Source organism: Coturnix japonica, chromosome 1 (assembly GCF_001577835.2).
Source record: "Coturnix japonica isolate 7356 chromosome 1, Coturnix japonica 2.1, whole genome shotgun sequence".
Taxonomy (NCBI): domain Eukaryota; kingdom Metazoa; phylum Chordata; class Aves; order Galliformes; family Phasianidae; genus Coturnix; species Coturnix japonica.
Window position 1 is genome coordinate 92,326,286 of NC_029516.1, and position 23,150 is coordinate 92,349,435.

The window sequence follows — 23,150 nt, forward strand, 5'->3', positions numbered from 1 at the left end:
CACACTTTCTAGAGTCATTAACACTCCAGTGTTTTTATGCTTTCTGATTTTAACAACATCCTCATTAGAAAGGAAAAAATGCTATTAAAAAGACATTGTGAATTATCTGAGTTTTAAGAAATCATCTACACGAGAGACAAAAATAATTAACGTAAGAATGTAAGACACAATATGCTAATAGAATAAAGAATATGCTAATCACTTACAGAATATGCTCGTAGGACAAAATACTTCAAAAGACATTCAGCATAAGCTGTAGTATTATGCCTAATACTTGACAGTGCCTTAAATTTATTAAAAAAAGCAATTAAGTTTTATCATGAAAATACTTATAAAAACTGAACTTAGATAAGCTGTACCATATTAATATTAGCTGTGTTAAAACCAGCAGATGTATTTTATAACGGGTATAAGACACTTCTTTATTCCAGTTTCTAACTACAATCATTGAGGAGATATGAACTTCTGACCAATTAGCTGAAATATTGTTTTTCAAAAATCAGAACACGTTCCACACCATCTCCCCTATATTAACCCCATTTCTTTAAAATATCAGTTTGATGATGGACGATTCTTATGATATCAGGTTCACCTATTTCAACAACTGCTGTTAATCTCTATTGAACTTAACCTGGGGAGGAAGGCAATTAATAATAAGCAAGTTTGTAACTTCTTGTATACACATTAGCTCACTGACCTACAATTAAGAACAATTTGTGTTAAGACAGTCAAGGAGAACACTGCCTCTGGTTGTGTCCCTCCCTGCTCGTGTCACAGATGGCCAACCTCCCTTCAAAGCAAAGCCTGCACCACTGGCATGAAGTTCCATTTCCTGAATATTTCAAGGGTACACACAGCCTGCAGGCACAGCACAGAAAAAGGGAAATCTTGTTTATCCATCCAAAAGCAAGTCATTTCCTGTTTGTAAGTGAGAATCTGCAGCCCAGACCCCTTGTTAGTTTCAGATCTAGTTCAGCTTTACGAGTGCTTCAGGAGTAGATGTGATTGGCTTTATTTATTTATTTATTTATTTTTCCCAAGAATCATTTAGGAGATTCCCACTGGAGGATTTCTCACTGACATTTTAGAAATTGACTTTCCAATTTAATGAAAGAGCTTACACAGAAGATAATTCACTGTTGTTTGTTTTCATGTGAGTAATATGATAGCTTGAAAACAGATGAATACTCAACAGAGACAAAATGTTAATTTTGTTTTTCCTCCAGTGACTATTTCCAACAAAGAATTTAGCATCAGCACCTTCCATTTTCTTGATCAATGTCACTGTTTTTAGCTTTAGAATACCAAAACCTTCAGGACCATGTGCCCTGGTGGCGCAGTGGTAGGAATGCTGCGTTGCAACACCGGAGGCCCGGGTTTGAATCTCCCCTGTGGCGCAAGTGGTAGAAGTGCCGCTCTGCTACACAGGGGCTCAGATCCCGGGGGTTGGACTCGATGATCTCTAAGGTCCCTTCCAACCCACATGAGACTGTGAGACTGTGATACTGTGACTCCAGATATCCTATTTCTACATTCTTAAGATATACCTTCTGGGCCTAGAACTGGTTCTAGTTAAGCTACAGATTTTTCACTCAACACTGCAGGACAACATGAGCAATAGAAATGACAGAAGGAGGGAAGAATGGACAAGATACAAAATGGCATGGAACACTAGCTAAACTAGGAGTGAACCTGTAGAAACTGAAGGGTTTAAGAAGCAGTAGGAATCTCATCCCTAAAGCCCTTGCTAACCTACACTAGCAGGTGCACTCAACCAGCGAGCAAAGAAGGGAGTCCTGATGAACTTGGTCATAGTTGCGCCTAAAGTAGGCAAGACAATTTTTCAAGTACAGAAATGACAAAAGCCCATAAAATTTGGCTTTTAAAATTATTATACTGACTCTTGTATACTCATTACTTCTTGCCTACTACAATTACTTGCTACGTGTCACTGTTTAACTCAGGAATTTTCCATAAATATTTGCCAGAAGCAGACAAACAAATTGCCTGTCTGGCCTGTGCAGCTTCTTTTAAGGTTAGAGCATAACACACCAGGACTCTGCACTACTGCAGCCGGTCAGGGCACTAAATGACTGTGGCCAATTTAAACACACAGCCTGATTTAATGACAACACTCCAGGTAATTTCCATTGTAACTCATTTTATGTTATCTTGCAGGCATTTATGAAAAGAAGACAGTAAGTAAAACAGTGCATTGACATCTTTGTACCACTCAAGTCACAAGGCTTTAAAATGAGCTAAAAAGTGAACAAAACGAAACATACCGCTCCTCCATGTCAAGTGAGAATCTTTGTAAAGGTACTCAGCAGAGCAGATTTATTAGTCTCTGCTACTTTTATTCCCCAAATGCTTGAACAAAACAGACAATTAAAAGCACGGTGTCTAACTTGGAAACAATTTAACAAAAGAGTCACATATATTATGCTGTTTTCACCATTAAGAAAAATGGCTGGTTTTAAAAGCTTTCCAAGATTGTCTGGATTATGGGTGAAGGAGACAATTAAGAAGCTTCAGTTTTTCCAGATGCCTACCACTGGAAAAAAACAGTTCTTTGAGATAGCAAAAAAGATGTATATATATATTTAACCATTTATTTTGCAGCATGTGGGAGACGAGCACTGCCAAACCAGGACACAACATGACCACCGTGTTATACAACATAAATCCTTATTTGGGTTTTACTTCACAGATGCCTAATTTTCAGCACAGAATGGATTGCATTCCTTTGAATTATTTACTGTAGCTTTAAAAATCCTATGGGCAGGTATGAATAAGCCATAAAACTTCGCTTGGCAGAAGTTTATGAGAAACTGTAAACCAAGCCCTTAAAAAATACACAAAGAACTACAACACATTTACTACACTACCCAAATCATTAAATCAGACTGAACATACATTATGAACATACACTGAACAGACAAATTTAATTTGGCCTGACCTGTCAGGGAAAAAAACAATGAGAAAATTAAATCCTCTATTTTAAACCTTGGAAGTAAATTCAGATAGTCTAGTAAAATGACACCTGGCTGAAGTTAGGACACTATCTTGTCCTTTTGAGCTGTAAGACTCATGTCCTAAAGAAACGCTTTTTACATAACACTCAACACTGTGCTTCTGTTTCCCTAGTGTAACAGAGGGAATAGTGACAGATAGTGACAGCAGCCTACTTTGCAGGCTGAAAGGAAAGCATAGGTGGTCTGATAGACAGTGATGAGAAGATGAGAAGAAGCATGCATGAAATGGGTGTGGATAGAGAAGATCTGCAGCAGCCACTCACAGCGATGTTCAGCTTGAAGCATCAAGAACACCAAAAGCTCATAGCAGGTGTCCAGGTATGGGCAGTTGGCCATGAGGATGTGCTGAGTTCTCAAGGGCAGCCAGAGCTTGTAGGTCATTTGACTGAATTGCAGCTATAAATGGAGACCTCCACAGCTATACTGAGAGCCCATACCTGCACCTGGCTGTCCCTCAGGCAGTCTCCAAGGTAAGTTTAATTAAAGTGTGGATAACAGCAAGGCACACCACTGAAAATGCTTGTGACTTCTTAGTTGCACACTATTTCAGGACAAGCATGACATGACACCATTTCAAAAGCAAAGCCAGATCCTCCCTTTTGGCCTCACAAACTGAAATTTGCCATATCCACCATGACAGCACACCTTCCATCCTTTTGCCAAGCACTTCCAACAAGTGACACATTAAGGCAGGCTATGTCCTTTTCACACTGAGGTGCCGGTCAGTCAGAGCCACATTGGTCAGAACATTCACTCATGATGATGCTGTAGCTCAAAATGCCTCCACGCACTCTTCTGATGATGGCATGACTTAATCCTGTAGCCAGGGTCACAAGCAACAGAATGGTGTCCACCCCAGTGTGAGGAGTTGGTTCTGTTCCAGCTGTACTACTTGCCAATTCTGAGTTAAAAAGATACTAAAATACCTATGGCAAAAGTATCTGAAAGGTCTTATTTGTACAACAGGGTTAAACCACACAGGTAGATCTTAATGGAACAATAACAACATACAAACAAACAAACAAACAAACAAACAAAAATCCTGACTTCTGGGTAGAAACAGAAAAATCAACCAGCTCAGTAAGATCTACAATAGGAATTCTGCAGAAAGCTAACAACAAATCCAGGGCAAAATGGAAGGTTTCAGGATGAAACAAACATTGTCAGTGCAAGATCAAACATTTACTGCAAGCACAAATACAGGCTGGGCAAGGAATGACTTGAGAGCAGCCCTGAGGAGAAGGATTTGGGGGTGTTGGTTGATAAAAGACTCAACATGAGCTGGCATCATGAGCTTGCAGCCCAGAAGGCCAACCGTAGAGGCCAACTCAAGAGAAGCACGACCAGTAGGTCGATGGAGGTGATTCTGCCCCTCTTCTCTGCTCCTGTGAGACTACCATCTGAAGGGGGTTTAGAACTAGAATATCTTAAAGGTCCCTTCCAATCCAAACCATTCTATGACCCTATGACCTTAAGATGAAAAATAAAATCTTCAGTAGATACTTCAAACAGTGTGGCTTTAACAGCATAAAATACTGGGAATTTAGCATTGAAAGATATCCCCCTGTACTTTTTTCCCTTCCTTCTCCTTTTTCCCTCACAATAAGCTTAGCACTAAGGCATACAACATATATATTTAATAAAACATGTTTTTATATGCATGGATAGATATATATACAAATAAAAATACACAAAAATATACACACAACATTTGAACTACCACCTACTGCTGCATGAGAAATTGAGTTTTTGTTGTGGGTTTTTTTTTGTTGTTGTTGTTTGTTTGTTTTTTAATATGATTAAATTTCAAGAGTATTTCTGGCTTCAGTACACACGGTATAAATGCCGTTAGGAAGCTGAAGAGGCAGCAAGAAATATGAATGAGTCAGTATAAGAGAACTGCAAATTGCTTGGCTCTTCATCTGCAGCTGAAGTACAAATGCCCCATAAAAGGATTCTTTCATTTTTCTTTTGCATGCACATGTATGGGAGGTGATACCAAAAAAAAAGCAATATTTGCTTGGGACTTCAGAAATTGCTTCAAATGCAATTCCAGTTCCTATTCCTGGAGGATAAAGAATTTCTGAAGTTATTCCTGAACTACTCTCTTCATATATTAAATTGCTTCGAGAAGAACAAAACAGAAGAGTAAGGTAAATGTTCTGTGACAAACACGAAAAGAACAAAAATAAATTGCCTTATAAAGAAAACAATTTAATATACATTATTGTGTGCTCTTCTGTTTGAAATATTTTAGGAAACTTTGAACTGATACATGAAAGTTGTATGCACACATATAATAACTACATATAATATATAGAGGTAAAGTAGATCAAACACGAGGTAGATCTATCTTATATTTCTCTATCATATAAATATACAAAAGAAAAAGCAAATCAGTTTGAAGTATATGCTAATTTCATACCCTAGAAGAACATTTTATAATCAAAGACCAAAGTAAACACACATGTGACGCAGCAACAGTCCAAAGGTTAGTTTGCAAATCACACCAAAAGGTTATAAATCGTGACATTTTGATAACTGCTAGAAGCTTAGGTCAGAAAAAAAAGCTTGAACATGGCAAGAGGGAATATACAATGCTACTTGATGGAGATTTCTTGCATCCAACACCCCATACCATTCACTGATCTACTTACAAGAGAAGACTGAAAATTACAGTAGGAAATTATTTAATTAATCTTAATTAATAAATTTGTAAATTATTTTTATTTAACTTATTGCATTTTCAAGAAAAAAACTCTTCCTTGCAACACACACTAATGCTTTCTCAGGGAATATTTAGATGCCCATCATTAAGTGTCTTAATGTCCTCCCTTTACACCACATTACAGCAACTTAATTTCTGTCCTTCACCTCTACCCTGTTCCTGAACTTATTTTCATCAGCATTAGTACAAAGTCCAGACTCACATAATTAGGAACTATTGACTTTATGCACTACACACTTCATTTGGTCCCACTTTATCTTCATGGTTCTCCATGAAATTGTTTACAATTTGCCTCAAGCTTTGGATATTCTATCACTATTTGTGAAAGACTCAATATCATCAGCTAAGAAGCAGAAACACTGCATTCTCTAACCTTTTTAGCACAGTATGAAATGTTCAAGTCTAGGGAGTACAAAGATAATTTGTACTTAAATATTGGTTTTATGAAGAAACTAATCTTCCAGTAGTGGTTTGAATTCAGTTCTCTGCTCTCACAGTTGCTGGTCTAATGTGCTCAAGAGAGTTGTATGAAAAGTTCTTGACAGCACAGGGCCGCTCAGTCACAACACAGTCACAACCCACTTTTGTGTCTAAATTAACCTATGTGCATACGGGATGTCAAAAGACAAAGATGAATGTGGTATAGAATATTTCTTTTCCATCCTACTGATGACTTGCAAAGGAAACCTCCATTTCCTATCATAACAGAGGCATATTAGTTAATCTTACTGTCAAAGGCTAGATGTTAAAACAGATTTTCTCCTATAAGCCACACTTAGAAAGTAACAGCAGAAAAATATTCTTATGGTAATAACAACAACACAGCTAGCGCCTATTATAAATGAAGATATTTCAAAGTCTCCAACAGTGATGCCAGTTGAATATCTGCTGCAGTGCACCCAGACTGCAAAGGAAGCATGTCAGAAAACAGTATTTGTCAACTGGTAGTTAAGAAGTTATGCAATTAAACATTTTCACTATAAAGATGGCAATACTTCTAACTGAAAAAAAGATAGAGGCATAAAATGTGCAATAACTGTATAAGCAATCAGCCTTTATGAGGAAGGTTAAAAAAATGATTTTAGCCATAGTAGCTGCAAATTCACTTAAAGAAAGGAGTCTTCCTTCAACAATGAGGTCTTTCAGACAGATTTTTGGCATCTCTTGCAAGATGATAAGGGGAAAAAGCCACTCCTACCTTCCATCTGCATAGTCTGCATCTGCGCCTCCCCACCAGACATCTGAATCATCATCTTCAGCATCAGCTGAGTCAAGATTGTCGCTTTCCTCTGCTAATGGGCAGCAAACAAATTCCACACCACGAAACTTGTCAATTCCACAGGGCAGCAGCATGCCATAGTCATGCAGATTCATACTCTTCTCACTACAGGACTACAGAAAATAAAATAACAACATTGTCATGGAGGAGGCTGGAAAAAGATTTCACTGATCTCAAGAGAACGTAAGGGGTCGTGTACAGTTGTTGGAGGCTGAAGTTGGTGCCTAAAACACTTACTTTAAGAGGTCAATCATATGATCCAAGCAAAAAGCTGAGAAGCACATTTCAATTCTAATCTCAGAGGGTGGGACAATATACAAATTAGGAGGCTTGAAACAAAACAGCAACAATACATTTTGAAGCTTATCTTGTTTCTTATTGATACAGTCTCTCCAGGTAAGGACAACAGTGGCAGATACATATTAGCAATTGCAACATTAAGTTCATTTCTGTATTCAGTTAAAGTACTGACAATTTGAACTCTGTACTTGACTGCAGGATAGCTTTGTACAGTTCTGTGTTTCACAAGGTGTCTTAATCTTTCACACTGAACTTCACATAATGCATCTTGAGGCCCTGTGAAGTAGCTGGTATAGCAATATGACACCAATTGAGGGTAACAGTAAAGGCATAGCCTTCATTGATTAAAGTTTATCAGTTAATCTTTAGCTCCAGAGCAACAGTAGCAAGGGAAGCCAGATGAGGCAGAAAACATCATGAGTAATGGAACGTGGGGAAATAATAATGTTATTAAATAGGGTTCATGTTAAATAATGCATAATTTTCTTATTAAGTGTAACAAAAAGCCTTCTACACAATCATTCATAAACAACCTTTTTAACTTCTTTTCATCAGTGATGCTATAACTCCAGCTCATTCTCAGAACAGTGATACAGTTCTAGAAAAGCAGATTAATGTACCTCTTTAGCAACAGTATGCCAGTGCAGGTGAGTTTCACACACATCCATCCTTTCCTGGTGAAGGAACTTGCACTTGTCTGGTACCAGGAGGGCATCACTCACAAACTCACCCACTGAAAGAAAAGATAACAGTAAATTTAATAAAAAGCAACACATGAATAATAATCAGTCATTTTGCATCTGGTACCTCATCTTGCTAAGTCTCTTGGTAGGCATAAGCCAGCTTTCATGGATGAGCAGCAGGGGCTGTTTGCAAAGAATGGTGCAGTTCCTGAATTTCCACAACGCTCCTTACTTTGATCTGATTTTGATACTGATTATGGAAACTTTAGCATAACATGGCAACTTCTACTTGAGTTGCGTGAAACATGCTGGACCCACTGATGATGTGTGGTGCAACATGAAGCTAAGAGATGGTGGGATCTAGCTCACGGAAGACTAGCACAGGATGCTGGGAGGGATGATGACGCTCTGCTTATGCATCTATGTAGGGCTTGTGTAGGGAAGGGGGCTGAAGTGTTTTGGAATATTAAGTTTTTCCATTATGGAGTAAATGTTATCCTAACATATTGTTTTTAATAATCCTAGAGTATTTATACTTAGTTGCAGTACTAATAGTCCGCTGAGTTGTTGTTGTGATGTAGACCCTCTCTTGCAACCTCATTACATCAGCCAGGTGAATTCAGATTAACCAAGAAGGGCAGCAGAGCTCAGAAGCCATGGAACATGATGACTCATCACCACCTGCCTACCTGGATCTGAACAGAGTGGGGGAAAAAGGCCTCTTTACCATGGACAGATCTGACCAAAGAAATTGTGCTGCCTTTAGTAGTAGCACAGAAGTGCAACAACACCACTGGAGTACACAATGATCACAGCATCAATACTTACAATTAAAAAGAAACTCAGCTGATGAATAACATGATTCATTAGACTAAAATCACTAGTTCTGTACAATTCTGGCTTTACAAATGAACAAACCCAAACCCTTGAAAAATGTTTTAAAAGAAAAAAAGACCAAAAAACTGTAGAACACTTTTGAAAAGTTGATGTACTGAACAGAACCTGCATTGTGAAGCACATGACTCAGCTGGCATAAACAATCAGCTCCCCAGAGCAATTGTCTGCAGTCTCCAAAAAACTAGAGTGGGTTTTAAATGAACAAACCACGATGTCCCAATGGCTGAACGGACACAATAATGAGTTAATGAATTGGAAAGAGATGACTTCAAGTTTACTGTTCAGTACAGGGTCATCTTAGGGACCTGATGAAACAGTCCTTGAGGCTTACATTAACAAAGCCTGTTTTAAAAATAATCAACACCCCCTTGCACTGGGGGAAAAGCACAGTTCAGCAAATACATGCATATAGCTTTGCTAATCACCAGGATGTACTTTTCACACAAAGTTCCTTGTTCTACTTCAATGCTTTTGATCTCAAGTCTTTAAATTCGGTTGCTTAATTTACTAGGAAAAAAAGGATTTTATTACCTTTACCCTTGTGTGACACACTCTACTGCTTGCAAATTATTAACAGAAGTGCTTTCTGAAGGTACGTAGAATAAACTTGCAGAAATAATGAGTTGAAACGCTTTCTGCTAATCCAAAATACAAAATTTGCAGCTTCTGTTAATGGAGTATCTACTGCCAGAGGTGTCACACCTAAATAATGCACTAAAATGTGAATAAATGTGCAGCTTGCTTTTAGCTGTAGTCACGAAGTTGTGGGGGACTATCCTGCCCCACCCCCCACAATGATTCAGCTCATAAGTAATGGAGTACCTGAGCACTAAGAGAGCACATGGGTATCTGCTCACAGAGTATGTCTGCATTGCTATCACAGGGCAGTGCCTTTCGTAAATATCTGCAGTTACATGTTGTTGTTGCCTGTTCAAGCACACAAAACATTCAGAGCGGTCTTTCTGAGTTAAGATATGCATAGGCATAAGAGTCCAAATACCAACGCACCTGTTAACTTCTGCGTGAAACATTCCAATCACCTTAACGCCCAGTATTATTGCCACAGCACTGTGAGTGCAGAGCTAGAATGCAATTAATAGTGTACCTCATTACTCCAAAAAACTAGCCTATATAATTTCAGCAAAGTAACAAATACTAGCGTATCACAGAGCTGCACATCTCAAAAATACAGTGGAAAGCTAAATATCAGAAGTTCTGTGCAATGCAGCCCAGGCTGCAATATTAATACCAAACCATGCCTGGCATTATGTAATTAAAAAAGAAGAAAAAGAGACTTATTTAACACATACCAGTTTACTAAAAAACATGCATCTGCTTTAACAAATCAGATTCCTTGAAAATAAGGTAATCATATCTTCATGGTAACCTGAATTCGCATTCCAAGTGAGACTCCATTTTGAAGCCAGTTGCTGAAATCTCATGGAAATAAACAACCTAGAGGGGAACAAGCCCCCTTCGGTTCTCAGAAGAAACTGGGGAGGAAGGCAGTTGTTTGGCATAATATTCCTTCATTATACAGAATTATACACAACTTTGCAAATGAGTCTTTTGAGCTTTATCAATACATAAAAAGATCATGCTCTGGAAGCTTTTTAAATTCCATTTCTTACAACTATGTATGAAGTTGAAATGCAAAGCTTTGCATTTTTGCTCTAGGTGGGTTTGGGGGCTTTTTGGCTGTTTTAATAAATTCCTGTTCAAGAGGCAGTTTGACAGAGGGAATTCAGTTCAGTTGACAACTGAAACATTTATTTTGCTTGAGCCAGTCTACCAGAAACACAAGCCCACCAGGAAGTAGCACTCAAAATACATTTGGCTTGTGGACAGGCTTCTATCTGTACAACTTCGGTATTCATTTAACTTTCAGTGCTGCTGAGTCATTATGCCTTTGGGGACTGCTTGATTTTTTGAACAAGTAACCCACAGACTACTCAGAGGAAATAAACATGTGAAGAGTGCACAATTCTCTGCCTCCTGAGTGAGGGCCAATGTCAGTGAGCTCTAAAATAGCAGTTCTCCATAGGCAAAAGGACTGGCAAAATTTACCTTGAAGATGAACCCTAACCACAAAGGAGTGGTATTACTGCCACCACTGGTACTACTGCTGTAAGGCTTGCATTTAACCCTGTTTTCTGTATTTTTCTGTCTTTTTCAAGGTCTCCTGCATTTTGATTCTAGTCCTACATCTGTGGTCTGCTGAGGTAACTCTAATAATAAAACATGACGGCACAATTTGTCTCCTGATGAGTTCATAAATCACTAAATTCCCTCAAGTAATCCAAGAGGCAAGTAGAATAACCACTTGTTTTTCAGGAGATGTTTGCCTGTTATTGCAGGGAAGGTCTGAACAAAAGCAGCCTGCTCTGCCTTCTGGGTTTCTGGCCCTTCTGGAGAAAACAGCCCTGAAGGGTAATTCCAGGCTGAGATCAAGTTACCATGTTAAAGGCAAACAAACAAAACCACAAAAAAACCCTTGTGTTTACAATTCATTCAGCCAAAGGCAGAGAATATTCTGCTTGCTCTTCTGAAACTAAACTGCTTGTTCCCAACTCAAACCTAAGTCTTTAAACGGCTATATCTAAGTTGTATTCACTATGCTTAAGTGCTACACATCACAGAATCACAGAATGACCCGGGTTGGAAGGGACCTCAAGGATCACGTAGTTCCAACCCCCCTGCCTGGCAGGGCCACCAAACATACACCTTTACTAGATCAGGTTGCCCAGGGCCCCGTCCAACCTGGTCTTGAACACCTCCAAGGACGGGGCATCCACAACCTCCCTGGGCAGCCTGTTCCAGGGCCTCACCACTCTCCTAGTGAAGAACTTCCCCCTAACATCCAACCTAAATCTTCCCTCTTTCAACTTAAAACCATTTCCCCGTGTCCTGCTATTGTCAGCCCTTTCAAAGAGGCAAGAATCATTGCAAGACATCATGCAAACATCAGAAATCACAGCTTAATTTCATTTTACAAACATCAGTTCATCTCTTTCCTGATGCCCAATTTTCCATTACATTTGTAGCAGCCATCACACTGCCACTTCCCAGCGGACCCCAACAGAGTAGCAGTCGACACGTATCAAAGACAGCTTTGCAACACATTACAGATCACAGTCACAGATTATAATGAAACATTTTACTATTGAATAATTTTCATCAGACAAGCATACTGCACTCTCTGAAAAATACTCCCGGAACAACAACAGTTTTTTGCACTGCAAGACCTCACATTTTGGTGCAAAAATACATATTTCAACTGGCAAAGACTACAAAATCTATCAGGACTCAACCTCTAATAACAGGATCCTAGCAAAGGCATCTGACCACAGTCTTTTAAATCTACCCTAGGAAGAAAAAGGCTCAGCAAGAGAGCACATTTACAAGAACATGACTGCCCTATCTGTTCAAATGGCAGATAATATGTCAGGGCAAAATGATTCAAAATGAAAATACCATATGCTGTGTGAGGCACGGTCAGCAGATCTTCCATCCACTGTATAAAACAGTTGGGATGTGAGGATCCATCCAACATCACACAAAAAGAGAGCAAAGATGAGAAAGGTAATGAAACCAAATCTGGGACGAAACCAAACGCCTGCTAGCAGATGGCTGGGATCTCAACCGAAAAATAAGTATGCTCAAATTATGTTCAGGGGAGTACTTTCAAAGAGAGCCTGTTCTAACTTTTGCATGAAAATATACTGCAAATGCTGGAGTTCCAGGACTCATGGATTCATTTTTAGTGCCATCAATGAGCACAAGGCCTTGCTGAAATGAATTACAAGATTGTCTGAGCACACGTTCTTGAGAACGTTGGGAGAAATGTGTCTTTTGCTATGACTTTCCATGGATCACACCTGGCAGCCACATGCCAGGACACTGGGCAGCAAGTGGTAGAGCCCTTCCCAGCCCATGGGCTCTGTGAAGCCCTGTTCTATAGATGCAACAGCTCGGCTTTCAGCATGTTTGTTCGCTCTTGTGCCTACATTAAGTATGCCCCTTAGATTTACTCAGTCATGTAACTTCAGGTGTCGCTATTAAGGGTGATGCTTACATAGCAGAAAGCATCACATTTGAAGTCTTACTCACAGGACAGTTCACTTTAAAAACGCATTTTGTTTTTCAGGTAAATGATTCAGTAAGCACAGCTATCTGGAAACATAACGAACAAGTCCCAGTGTTGTCCAAGCTTTTGGACCTAGCACCCACAGGTGAAGAGGCAGATGATGCTACGATAAAGCACTGCATTGCCCCACACCTAGGGGTGGCACTGGCCCTGTTTCATGCATGGCTTTCCTCTCACTCCAGAATGAGTGTGCCCAGTCAGACTACAAAAGTCCTTCAGTCTGCTTTAAAGGGCTTTAAACAGCACATGGTAAACAGAGGTTTCAGAGATTTCTCCAATTTCAAATTTCATTTTAAATGGAAGTGAAACAGAAGCAGTGCTGAGATGGTAAGTAAAATCCCATCTGTAGTTACTTGAAAGGCAATATCTACCTAAGCTTTTATCCATGAATGACTACCAATACTAATATCAGCATTTGCACAATTTGTCCATTATGCTAAAAAAAGGTAAAAATTTCTGACTTTCTTAGATTAAAAACTAACTGGCTGTCTTAGCTGTACTTAATGTCTCAGTACTCTCAAAACCATACTGAAAAATCATGATAATGTGCTTTTCACAAGCACTTTGGTGGCACGCAATATATGACCATACTGGTGACAAAAGATCAAGGCAAAAGACCCATTGTACTGAACAAAATGACATCTGAATACGGACACCAGCAAATGCACATCAGGTGCTAAACCTGGTTTTGTTTGACCATAATTTTTTGAAAGGCCAAATACCTTATGAAAACTTCTGGTGTCAAAGGGCTAAAACTTTTTAGGTACAACCCAGTAAAATGCATTTGTCCACATGAAATAATGAACCACGTAAGAGCTGCACCTCAAAGCAATTTGCGGTGTTTATTATGTCTTTGTTTTCATAAGGTTCTGTACAGAAGAAGGGTTATTCTCTTATCTTCTTCCTTCTTCCTCCATAACTCTTTGATCACTGACATAAATGGATTTTTCTTCTCACCCTGCTACTTTTTTTTTTTTTATTTGCTTGAATGCATTTTTTTGATGAAATTGGCTTACTTTCCAGACAGAATGTAAGCATCATTCATATTTTATGCATTACGCCAATAACAGATACATTTGTTTACACATAAGAAAATTCAAATGCACATCATCACATGCTCCAGCATCATTACAGACAAGGCACACAAACATTTCTTCAAAGCCTACAGCACCTCTGTGGCTCATTGAAGCATTAAGCTCATTTACTGCTCTATTATTCCTTCCACAGCTCTCCCCCATCTTTGAGGAGAAGTCTTTCTGGGAACACAGCAACATGTCTGTTCTGTCCCTCTCTTGCACCCTAATGAAACATAACAGAACTGTGCCAGTGCCCACTAACCCAGCCTCATGGGTTAGGTCACATGTTGAGATGCCTTTTCCTAACGCCTACACTCTAAATGACCCACAAATTCAAAAACATGCCACCAAACACCCTATCAGAACTTGTTATCCGTGCAACCAGCAGCAAAGGTCACTAACAAAAGGCCATCTGAAGGGTTTTCTCTTTGGTTTGCTTTCTCTAGGCACCAATGACTCAGAAGGGCAAATTTTCTTGCTTTGCACCACAAATCAAAACACAGCCTCTAACTCAGGACTTACTGAGAAATCTTCCCAAAAAGTGGATGCCCAGTCAAGAAAGTCAAGAAATTTCAGGACCAAGTTGCTCCTTTCCAGTTCCTCAATGCAGTGATCAGCATCTTCAAAGCTTCTGCCATAAATCAGAGAGTATTTGTTGCAAACATAGCCCTCTCCCCCGCAGTTCTGTAATGCTGCTCTGTTTCCTAGAAATACTTAGGGAACTGCAAAAATAACAAAAACTCTACAGATGTCAATCTGGAGAGCTCAGCTCCATCCTGTTTCTGTCAAAAAGCTCCTCTGTGATGCTACGCAAGCAAAGACCTTTTCACCTCCTCCCACAACACCCTTAATTGCTTCAGTTTCCCACCCCTCTGCTTTCTGCAGTCCCAACAGAATTTGTTTTCCCTGCTGCCTTCATAACAGGCAATTAGACCCACCTTTCTACTTTTCACTCAATTATCACAGTAGTACTGTTTGACAAATCTACAGTAGGACATGGGCAATTGCTCTGAAGGACTGGGAAACACATTGTAGATTGAAGCCCAGCTGTTCAGACTGGAAAAAAGATTATAAGTGTAAGATACCACTTGTGGGTGGTTACCACATTTATTTATTTTTTAAAGGATTCCAAGTCCCATCCTGAGCTGACTGCAGTTTGTCTAGCTAAAACAGATCCTCTGCAGTGGCATAAAAATAGAATGCAATGAAAAGCTGAAAGGTGCTGGGAACTAAGGCAAATTAGAAAACACTCCTCGATTCTGAATGCTGTAGAGCAGAGAAAACAGTACTTCTCTAAAGAAACACAGAATAACCAAGAACTTACTGGAAATCTCTTCACCTACACAAAACAGTCAGCAGAATTCACAGAAGAAAAAAAACAGTACTGAAAAACTCTAAGGGACAAAAATAAAGTGTGAAAGGTTTAATGAGATCATTTTGTGAAGAGTTAGTTAAGACTTATAAAAAGTCCCAGCATAGAACCCAGGGAAAGTTTTGAAATATCCCGTACTACAACTGAATTAGAAGAAGAAACAGGAGGGTAAATAGGATAGTGGCACTTTCAAAGACAAAAACACTCCACAAGAAAGGATGCACATTCAGGCTGTTTACTCAACACTGTCTGGAATATGCAGTTACATGCCTGCAGTTTGCAAAGCATCCTGCCTCTATGCAGCTTTTTACAGGAAATTTCTGTGAAAGAAAGACAGCAACATTATTACTCGCTGAGCACTGACCATCTCTGTCCAGAAAGGGAGTGCAGGGGATAAAAAAAGAAAAAAGGTAAGAGTATCATCTACTCTATATCCCCAGAAGTTATTGTGGAAAAAAACAAGTAATCTGAAACATTTTCTTTTCAGTGTGGGGGAGGGAAGGCCTACACTAGGGGGAGAAAATAATAATACTAATAAAAAAAGATCTTCTATTACCAGAAAGATAAAGCGGAAGAGACTGCAAGAGTTTGGGATCACATCACAGAATCATATATTCACAGAACTGTTTGAGTTAGAAGGGACATTTAAAGGTCATCTAGTCCAACTCCTCTGCAATGAACAGGGACACCTATAGCTTGATTAGGTGCTCAGAGCCCCATCCAGCCTGACCTTGAGTGTTTCCAGGGGCAGGGCATCCACCAGCTCTCTGAGCAACCTCTTCCACAGCCTTGTCACTTTCATTCTAAAACACTTTTTTCTTATATCCTTTAAAGGGGCACTTTTCTAGACCCTATTACTTAGGGTTTCAGAAACAACACTGTCAGGAATTGCTAACCCAAGAAGGCTGAATAGGAGGAAACAGGATCGCTGCCCTGGGCCTCATCATACATGTTAGCAAAGGATCATCTATCACTTGAAGGACTTGTTTCATGAAGGGTGGAGAAAGGTTGCTGGTACATAGACTAAACACTCTCCACACCAGAATCATTCATCCGATCTTGAGACATTAATAACGGGGAAAAGATAATCAAGAATAATCTCAGTTGTTTTCAGGATTGTTTGTTGTTGTTGTAGTTGTTGTGGTTTCGCTTTTTTTTGTTTACTAAGTTGACCTTCATGGAGTTGGGTTTTTTTGGTTCTAGACCCACAATTTTAATTGCCTCCTGCCTTCTGGCAGCTCTGATGATCCTTTAGAATTCTCTTATCACCACAAGGTGGGACATTCAGTAACAAGAGCATGGCGTAGGTTAAGCACCAAGCAAATAACAAAAAAACCTGTAGAGGGAGAAGCTGTAGCAGCAAGCTTGCACAGGCAGCTCTCAGGGCCTCATCATGGGCCCTTGGTTCCTACAGTGGGCAACAAAGCAGTAAATCTGTACTAAACATCACCAGGCCACACAGCTGGCTCTCCAGCAATGAGACCCCAAACCCTTTCCATACTCTGCATCAGTGAGAAGAGGTGGAGTGCCACATGCTAGGGTGAAGCATTTGGCAATAGCAACTTGATAAGAAAGATAAGAAAAAGCTGAGGAGGTGCAATCTCTTTACGATCAACATGTACTGTTCTCAATCTGCTATCAATCTGTCTATGCAGTGTAGTCCTGTTGACTCCCAGGCTTATTCAAGACAACACTCACTCTTCTTCATATTCAGCAGGATTATAACAAAGTCAGTTTACAAAAACATCAAAAAGAACAAAAGCTAGCAGCTTTTAAAGCATCCTCTGAGAAATGGCTATAAAAACTGCCTGATTTAATTAATAAAAATAATCAATACAGCAGGATCAGTTTTAATGATCTTTCTCACATGCAAGCGTATGTACCAAATAAAACTTAATTGCATTTCTCAAAAGTGGATGCACTCCAAATCTTAAGAAATCATCTTTGTGAACCTTATTTTTCCCCCAGCTGCCCTCGGGTTTTTCCAAGCAATAGTATGGCTGAATTTCAAAAAAGATTATGCTTTATGAATGTTACTGAATACATGAATTTTAACACTGTAGCCATTAACACCATCTTCTGCTGCTACTGAGACGCACAACAAGTCTAAAAGCACTTGTTACCATTTCTGCTCCCGCTCTCACAGCAGGCAGCAGACATATTTTGCAGCAAGATCTGTAAGCGCAAATCTCCGAGCAGTACAACATTTTGTGCCTCCCTTCTGGTTGAAGTGACACCGTGCTTGATTATGTAACAGCTACTTGAAAAATGGGCTCTGAATTGGAAACAGCATACAGTAAGAGGTAGTTAGATTAATTAGTTTACTAATATATTACTTAGTCATTACTTAGTGATTTGCTGAAGACACCGATCAAATGGTTAGACAGCACAAAGACAGGACACTTAGAAACAATTCACCACTGCTGGGACCAGTATGCCCGAAATGCTTGGCTTTATTACATGATGAGATGTTTCTCATGGGCAACCTTTAGTAATTTGGGTAAAGCACCTGGTATTAGCAGCAAAGCTAGAGAAAACTCCACCAGTCACTGATGTCTAGAAAAGATAATGACCATAAACATAGCTGGAAATAATTCAAGTGTTACATACTGCCTTAAGGTTTGGTCATCAAAGGTCGTTTCAAGCACTAGTATTCCAATGACAAAACAGACCTCAAATAAGAATATATTTCCTGAAGTAACACTTCGGTTTTGCTTCTGTTTTCCCTCCTAAACACCTTCATACTACATGTTTCATTATAGAACTCAAATTCTTTTTACTCCAGCAGTAATTTAAGTCATGCTTTTTGCACTCTCTTGCAAAGAAGAGAAACCACTATAACATCAAGTCAGACTACAATTATTTCTGTAATATCTTCTTGCGCTAAGGATCTGACAAGTGAATAAATAACTGAATACACAGCAGTTGAAGACCAACTTAGCAGAAATACTTTGCTGATTATTAGCAGCATAAGCAACCAGTTACCATAGCCACAGATTCCTGACTATTCTTTTTGCTGAGATGAAACATATTCAAACTGCCATTGCCTGTTGAAAAACTTCACCGTGTTTTAAGTGCCCTGGGAAAATAGGAAACCACCTTTGGGCTTTGCAAAGTTTACAGATAAGCACAGTAGCGACTACCCACCAAAATGTGTTTTTACACTTTAGAGCAAAACCTTTGCACGTCTTGCAGTAAGGGTGGCAGAGTGGTATGGCATCTACGATGTACAAAATAGCTGGGATGAAACAGTCTGGGACAAAAAAAAGAGCCAATTCAAGGACATTAAAGATAAGCAGATGGGTAGACTAAATGCAACATTACATGTTGCATCCAGTGATCACAGCTTTTTATTTATAAAACAGTAATTACAAGAAAAGGACAACTGATGAACATTGCCATTATTTCATGCAAGCAAGGGCATTTCTGAATGGACAGTAATCCGTGCTTTTGAGCGTTACAGAAATACAAGAGAAAAACTTCTAGAAACTTCTCTACATTTCATACATTGGTTCTCTAGGGAATGTATTCACGGTCAGAAACTTTGAATCATAAACCCGATTCTGAAACAAGGGTCAAAGCACAAATTGGCTGACATATCTTTCATAGATTATGATCCAGAGAATTAGAGGCTAGCTGTTTTCAATTGAGTCTCAGGGAAACTCATGGAGCATGTACTCCTCAATGTCATTTCTGGGCACTGGGAGATGATGATGATAACTTGCAACAGCCAAAAAAGATTTAACAAACGTAAATCATGATGGATCAACCTGACTTGCCTCCCAGGATGAAATGACAAGATCAGTGAGTAAGAAAAAAAATGCAGTAGATGCCTGTTTTATTTTTAGCATAGATTTCAATACCACCTCCCTCTTCTGGCAACATTTTGGTATCCAAGTTGGGATGTTATGATTTGAGAGGATGGGCTACCAGTAGAGTGAAGAACAGACTGTTGTATCAAGCTCAACAGATAGTGGTTCATGGCTGCTTTCTCTTATACAAATAAGTCATTGTGGATAGAAATCAAGTCAGGATTAGCACAGAAGATCATCTTCCATTAAGATCTGAATCCTTACCCGAAGGACTACCATAAATTGTAAATTGCATGCAGATAGTGAGGGCAATATGGTAAAACAGCATTTGTTATTTGCACAGACTTTAGGTTCATAAACACTACCTAGTGCCTAAGCCTAGTCCACAGTATCAGAACACTGACTGTTTTATTCAAATGTCTTTTATCACACTGATCAAAAATTTGAGACAGTAAATGGAGTAAATGGATTTTAGAGTAAGATGAACAACCAGAATGAAGACAATAAACTGAACAAGAACAGTAAATGTATCATATTATAGACCTACAGCAAGGGTGACCAAATTAGATTGAATAAATCAAGACGAACCACCGGGATGGAACATTTTGTAATGCAACTGAAAAGGTTAATAAAAGCTTATAAATTCAACTCTCTGCAGATTCCTCTCCAAGTCAAGTGTCTTGCATCAACACTGAAAAAAAAGGTTTAAAGGAAAAGAATCTGTCTGATGTAAGACAACACAAGAGTGACATTAATGAAATCAAAAGCTGAATATTTTATATCTTGATGCACATTTGACAGAAAAAGGCATAACACTGAACAAAAACATTTCTTACAAGTTCCCACAAAAAGGGAACCGTAAGCTTGTCAAATCGCTTCATTTGTGGAACTCAGAAGAACCCTTACTCTATTTGGATGTAATTGCACATGACACCAGAAAGGGGACACCTTTGAAGGTAATCAGAACCAGGAATGATGATTTTGAAAGCCACAGAAGTGCAAAAGATATTCACGGCAGAGGTCTGCTGGGGCAGTGACTGTGCTCAAGCACCTCTTATACCTCTTATGCACGGTTATTCTCCAAAAATTGGAACCTGCTACATCAGAAAAAAGGGTACAGTGAACTGACATCCCAATTCAGCAAAACAAGCACTTTGACTCTCAGTTGGGAAAACTCATTTTCTGAAGGACTGCTTTAAAGCAACTCCAATGAGTTCTTCAACAGGTTTTTGCCCAAAGGTGCTTTTTTACCCCATTTAATCTCCACCTCTTCTAATCATGCGATAAATACTATCTTGAAGAAATAATGGCAAATGTGAGGGGAGGGGAAGAAGGAAAAAAAAGGAAGGGAAAAAAAAAAGAATTAAAAACAGAAGGCAGCTGCTGCAAGCATCAGTGTTCCAAGAATCATCTATTGGTAAGTGACTTCCAAGAGGACTGCCTGGGCATGTGTTAGTCAGCATTACCTGGTGTGGTGTACAGACCAAGACAACACTGCAAAGACACTGCTCACACTCTTCCATGTTGACAACTGTTGAATTTTGGGGCAATAAGAATCCTCAGAGAACTTGGAAGTCTCTGTGATGGGGAGAGGAGGCTTCTCAAAGCATTTGTGAGGCTCGAAAAGGCATTCTCCCTCTTCTCCAATTCCCTTATCTCAATTAGGAGGCCTCAGCAGAGCTTATACTATTTTAGAATACATTTTTCTTAAGAACTTTATCTCTGATAATGTGAATAAAAATGCTCTAAATTGATTCTGTTGTAACAGACCAGATAACAGGAACTACATTCAGCCAACTGTTCATACATAATAAAAACGGCATTAGAGTTTAAGTTAAAATTACATATTGCATTTTTACTAGAACTTTAAAGCTACTTTCGAAACGCCTTGACACAGGTGACACTTTGTACATTATGAGGGCAGTTACATAAACGAAAATTGAAATAAAACTTTAGAACTGCCTATAATTTTACTGAGCTTAACAAAAAGGAGAGATATAAGAGATTTCAGTATCACTCCTTTATAATATGCCGAATCAACTTGAGAGATATTTGTTAGCTAATCAACGGGAACAAGTGAAGCACTAAAAAGGTCTGGGCGGGTTACAGAAAAACCATTAGATTAGGATACAGTCAGGCTTTAATCTAAATATCTCATTTTCTACACTAGCAGAACAAAATAGAAAAGGAAAAAAAAAAAAATCAGATCAGAATGTTTTTGACTTAAGAAACAGAGCAAAAGGCCAGGAGGAGGGGAAGTCCACACTAAAATGAAGTCTGATCCAACTCTCCCCCAGCCTGAAGTAGGAAAAAAAAACTATGAAAGATTTATCACTTCACTTCAGTGCTCTTCAGCAGCAATATGGCAGTGATATACATGCTACATCTTCTATTTTCCAAGTTCACTCAATATTTAAAAATATAAAATACACACTAATTAACAAAAAATACTCTGAGTAGCTAAATGAGGAGCACAGGAATTTACACTTACAAAAAACCGCAAATAATGTAACGTAGTTTCAGATTGACTTAGGCCAACCCATGTCAATGTTTCTCTCAATAAGGCAGGCCGCCTGCCCTCCCCTTCTCCAGCCTGCCCTCCCCTTCCCCAGCCTGCCCTCACAGTATTAATCACACCTGTGATCATACTACCAGCAAGATCAGGGACTTGAGTTTTTGTCACGGTTTGAACTAAAAATCCACCTGCGTCCGTGACAGGGGCCGCAGGCCCCGGAGGGGCCCTAGGCCGAAAGGAAAAGTTAATTAATTAGGAAAAGAAAACAGCGGCAACGATCTAAGGAGGCACACTTATTTACTAAATACTATATCGAAATACAGGAATAAACAAATGAGTATAAAATATAAGTTGAAAATTGAGCTACGAATCCAAGCCAAAATAGGAGAGAGAATGAGTCCCGTCACCGAGAACAGGCCTACTGTAAAATCTAGGCGAACGGCTGAAGGCTCCCACACACTCCCGCTGAACGCCAGAACTCGAAAGACGTCAGTCTGTTTCTGCGACAGAGTTAATACTAGAGGTCCAGGCCGTGACCGCAATCGTGTTGTTCCTGGGAGATGTAGTCTTCTTCTGTAAGTTGCAGATTCAGTAAAATTATTCATGCTTAATCTGATGTTATGAATGTGGCATAACTGATAGCAAAAATTACAAAATTATTAAACCATGACATTCCACCTTTTATTCTACATCATTACATTATATTTATACATACTTACACACTTATATGTAATAATTGTGGAATACTCAGCAACCTTATTTTTTCTCAACAATCTATATTTATTCCATACAAATCCCTAAGTTGAGAACAAAACTCTATAAACCTAATTTACTATTTATTAATTTTGAGAAAATGGCAAAACTGCCCAGAAAAAAGGAAAACATGTCAGCGGTAGACGGGGAAAGGCAGCGCTAGTAGGGCGTCCCCACATCAAGGTGCACTCATCCTTTCCCAGCCACCACAGCAGATTTCCTTTTGACCTTAATACTTCTTTCCAATGTGTGCCTACACCTGCATGGCCAGTGCAGGATATAGAGTCCAAGATGGAAAACTTGCTTACAGAAATGCCCTAATTAAAGGTATAAATAGAGAAAAGTGGTTTTCCCTTAACATTAATCCCACTCTAATCTTAAGTCCTATAACTAATTGAACTATTCTGTACCTAATTGGAAATATTTTCTGAAGACTCTACCCTATAATATCTACAGGAAAAATCATTGGCTGCACTCCCCCAACAGTCAAATTCCCCGGTTGTGGGTACCATTTGAACAATTCCCATTTTTGTCCAGTCACCCACCATGTGCA

At 39.1% G+C, this 23,150-nt stretch overlaps 1 protein-coding gene across 2 annotated transcripts in view; it reads right to left on the reverse strand.

Moving 5' to 3' along the window:
• APP (amyloid beta precursor protein) overlaps positions 1–23,150 on the reverse strand; it is a 195,840-nt gene that overhangs the window by 90,906 nt on the left and 81,784 nt on the right. For both annotated transcript variants that reach the window (XM_015880829.2, XM_015880839.2), the window contains exons 4-5: positions 7,963–8,075; positions 6,962–7,155 (exon numbers count right to left, since the gene is read on the reverse strand). In XM_015880829.2, coding sequence (XP_015736315.1) covers positions 6,962–7,155; positions 7,963–8,075 — 307 coding nt within the window. The remainder of the gene's footprint in view (positions 1–6,961; positions 7,156–7,962; positions 8,076–23,150) is intronic.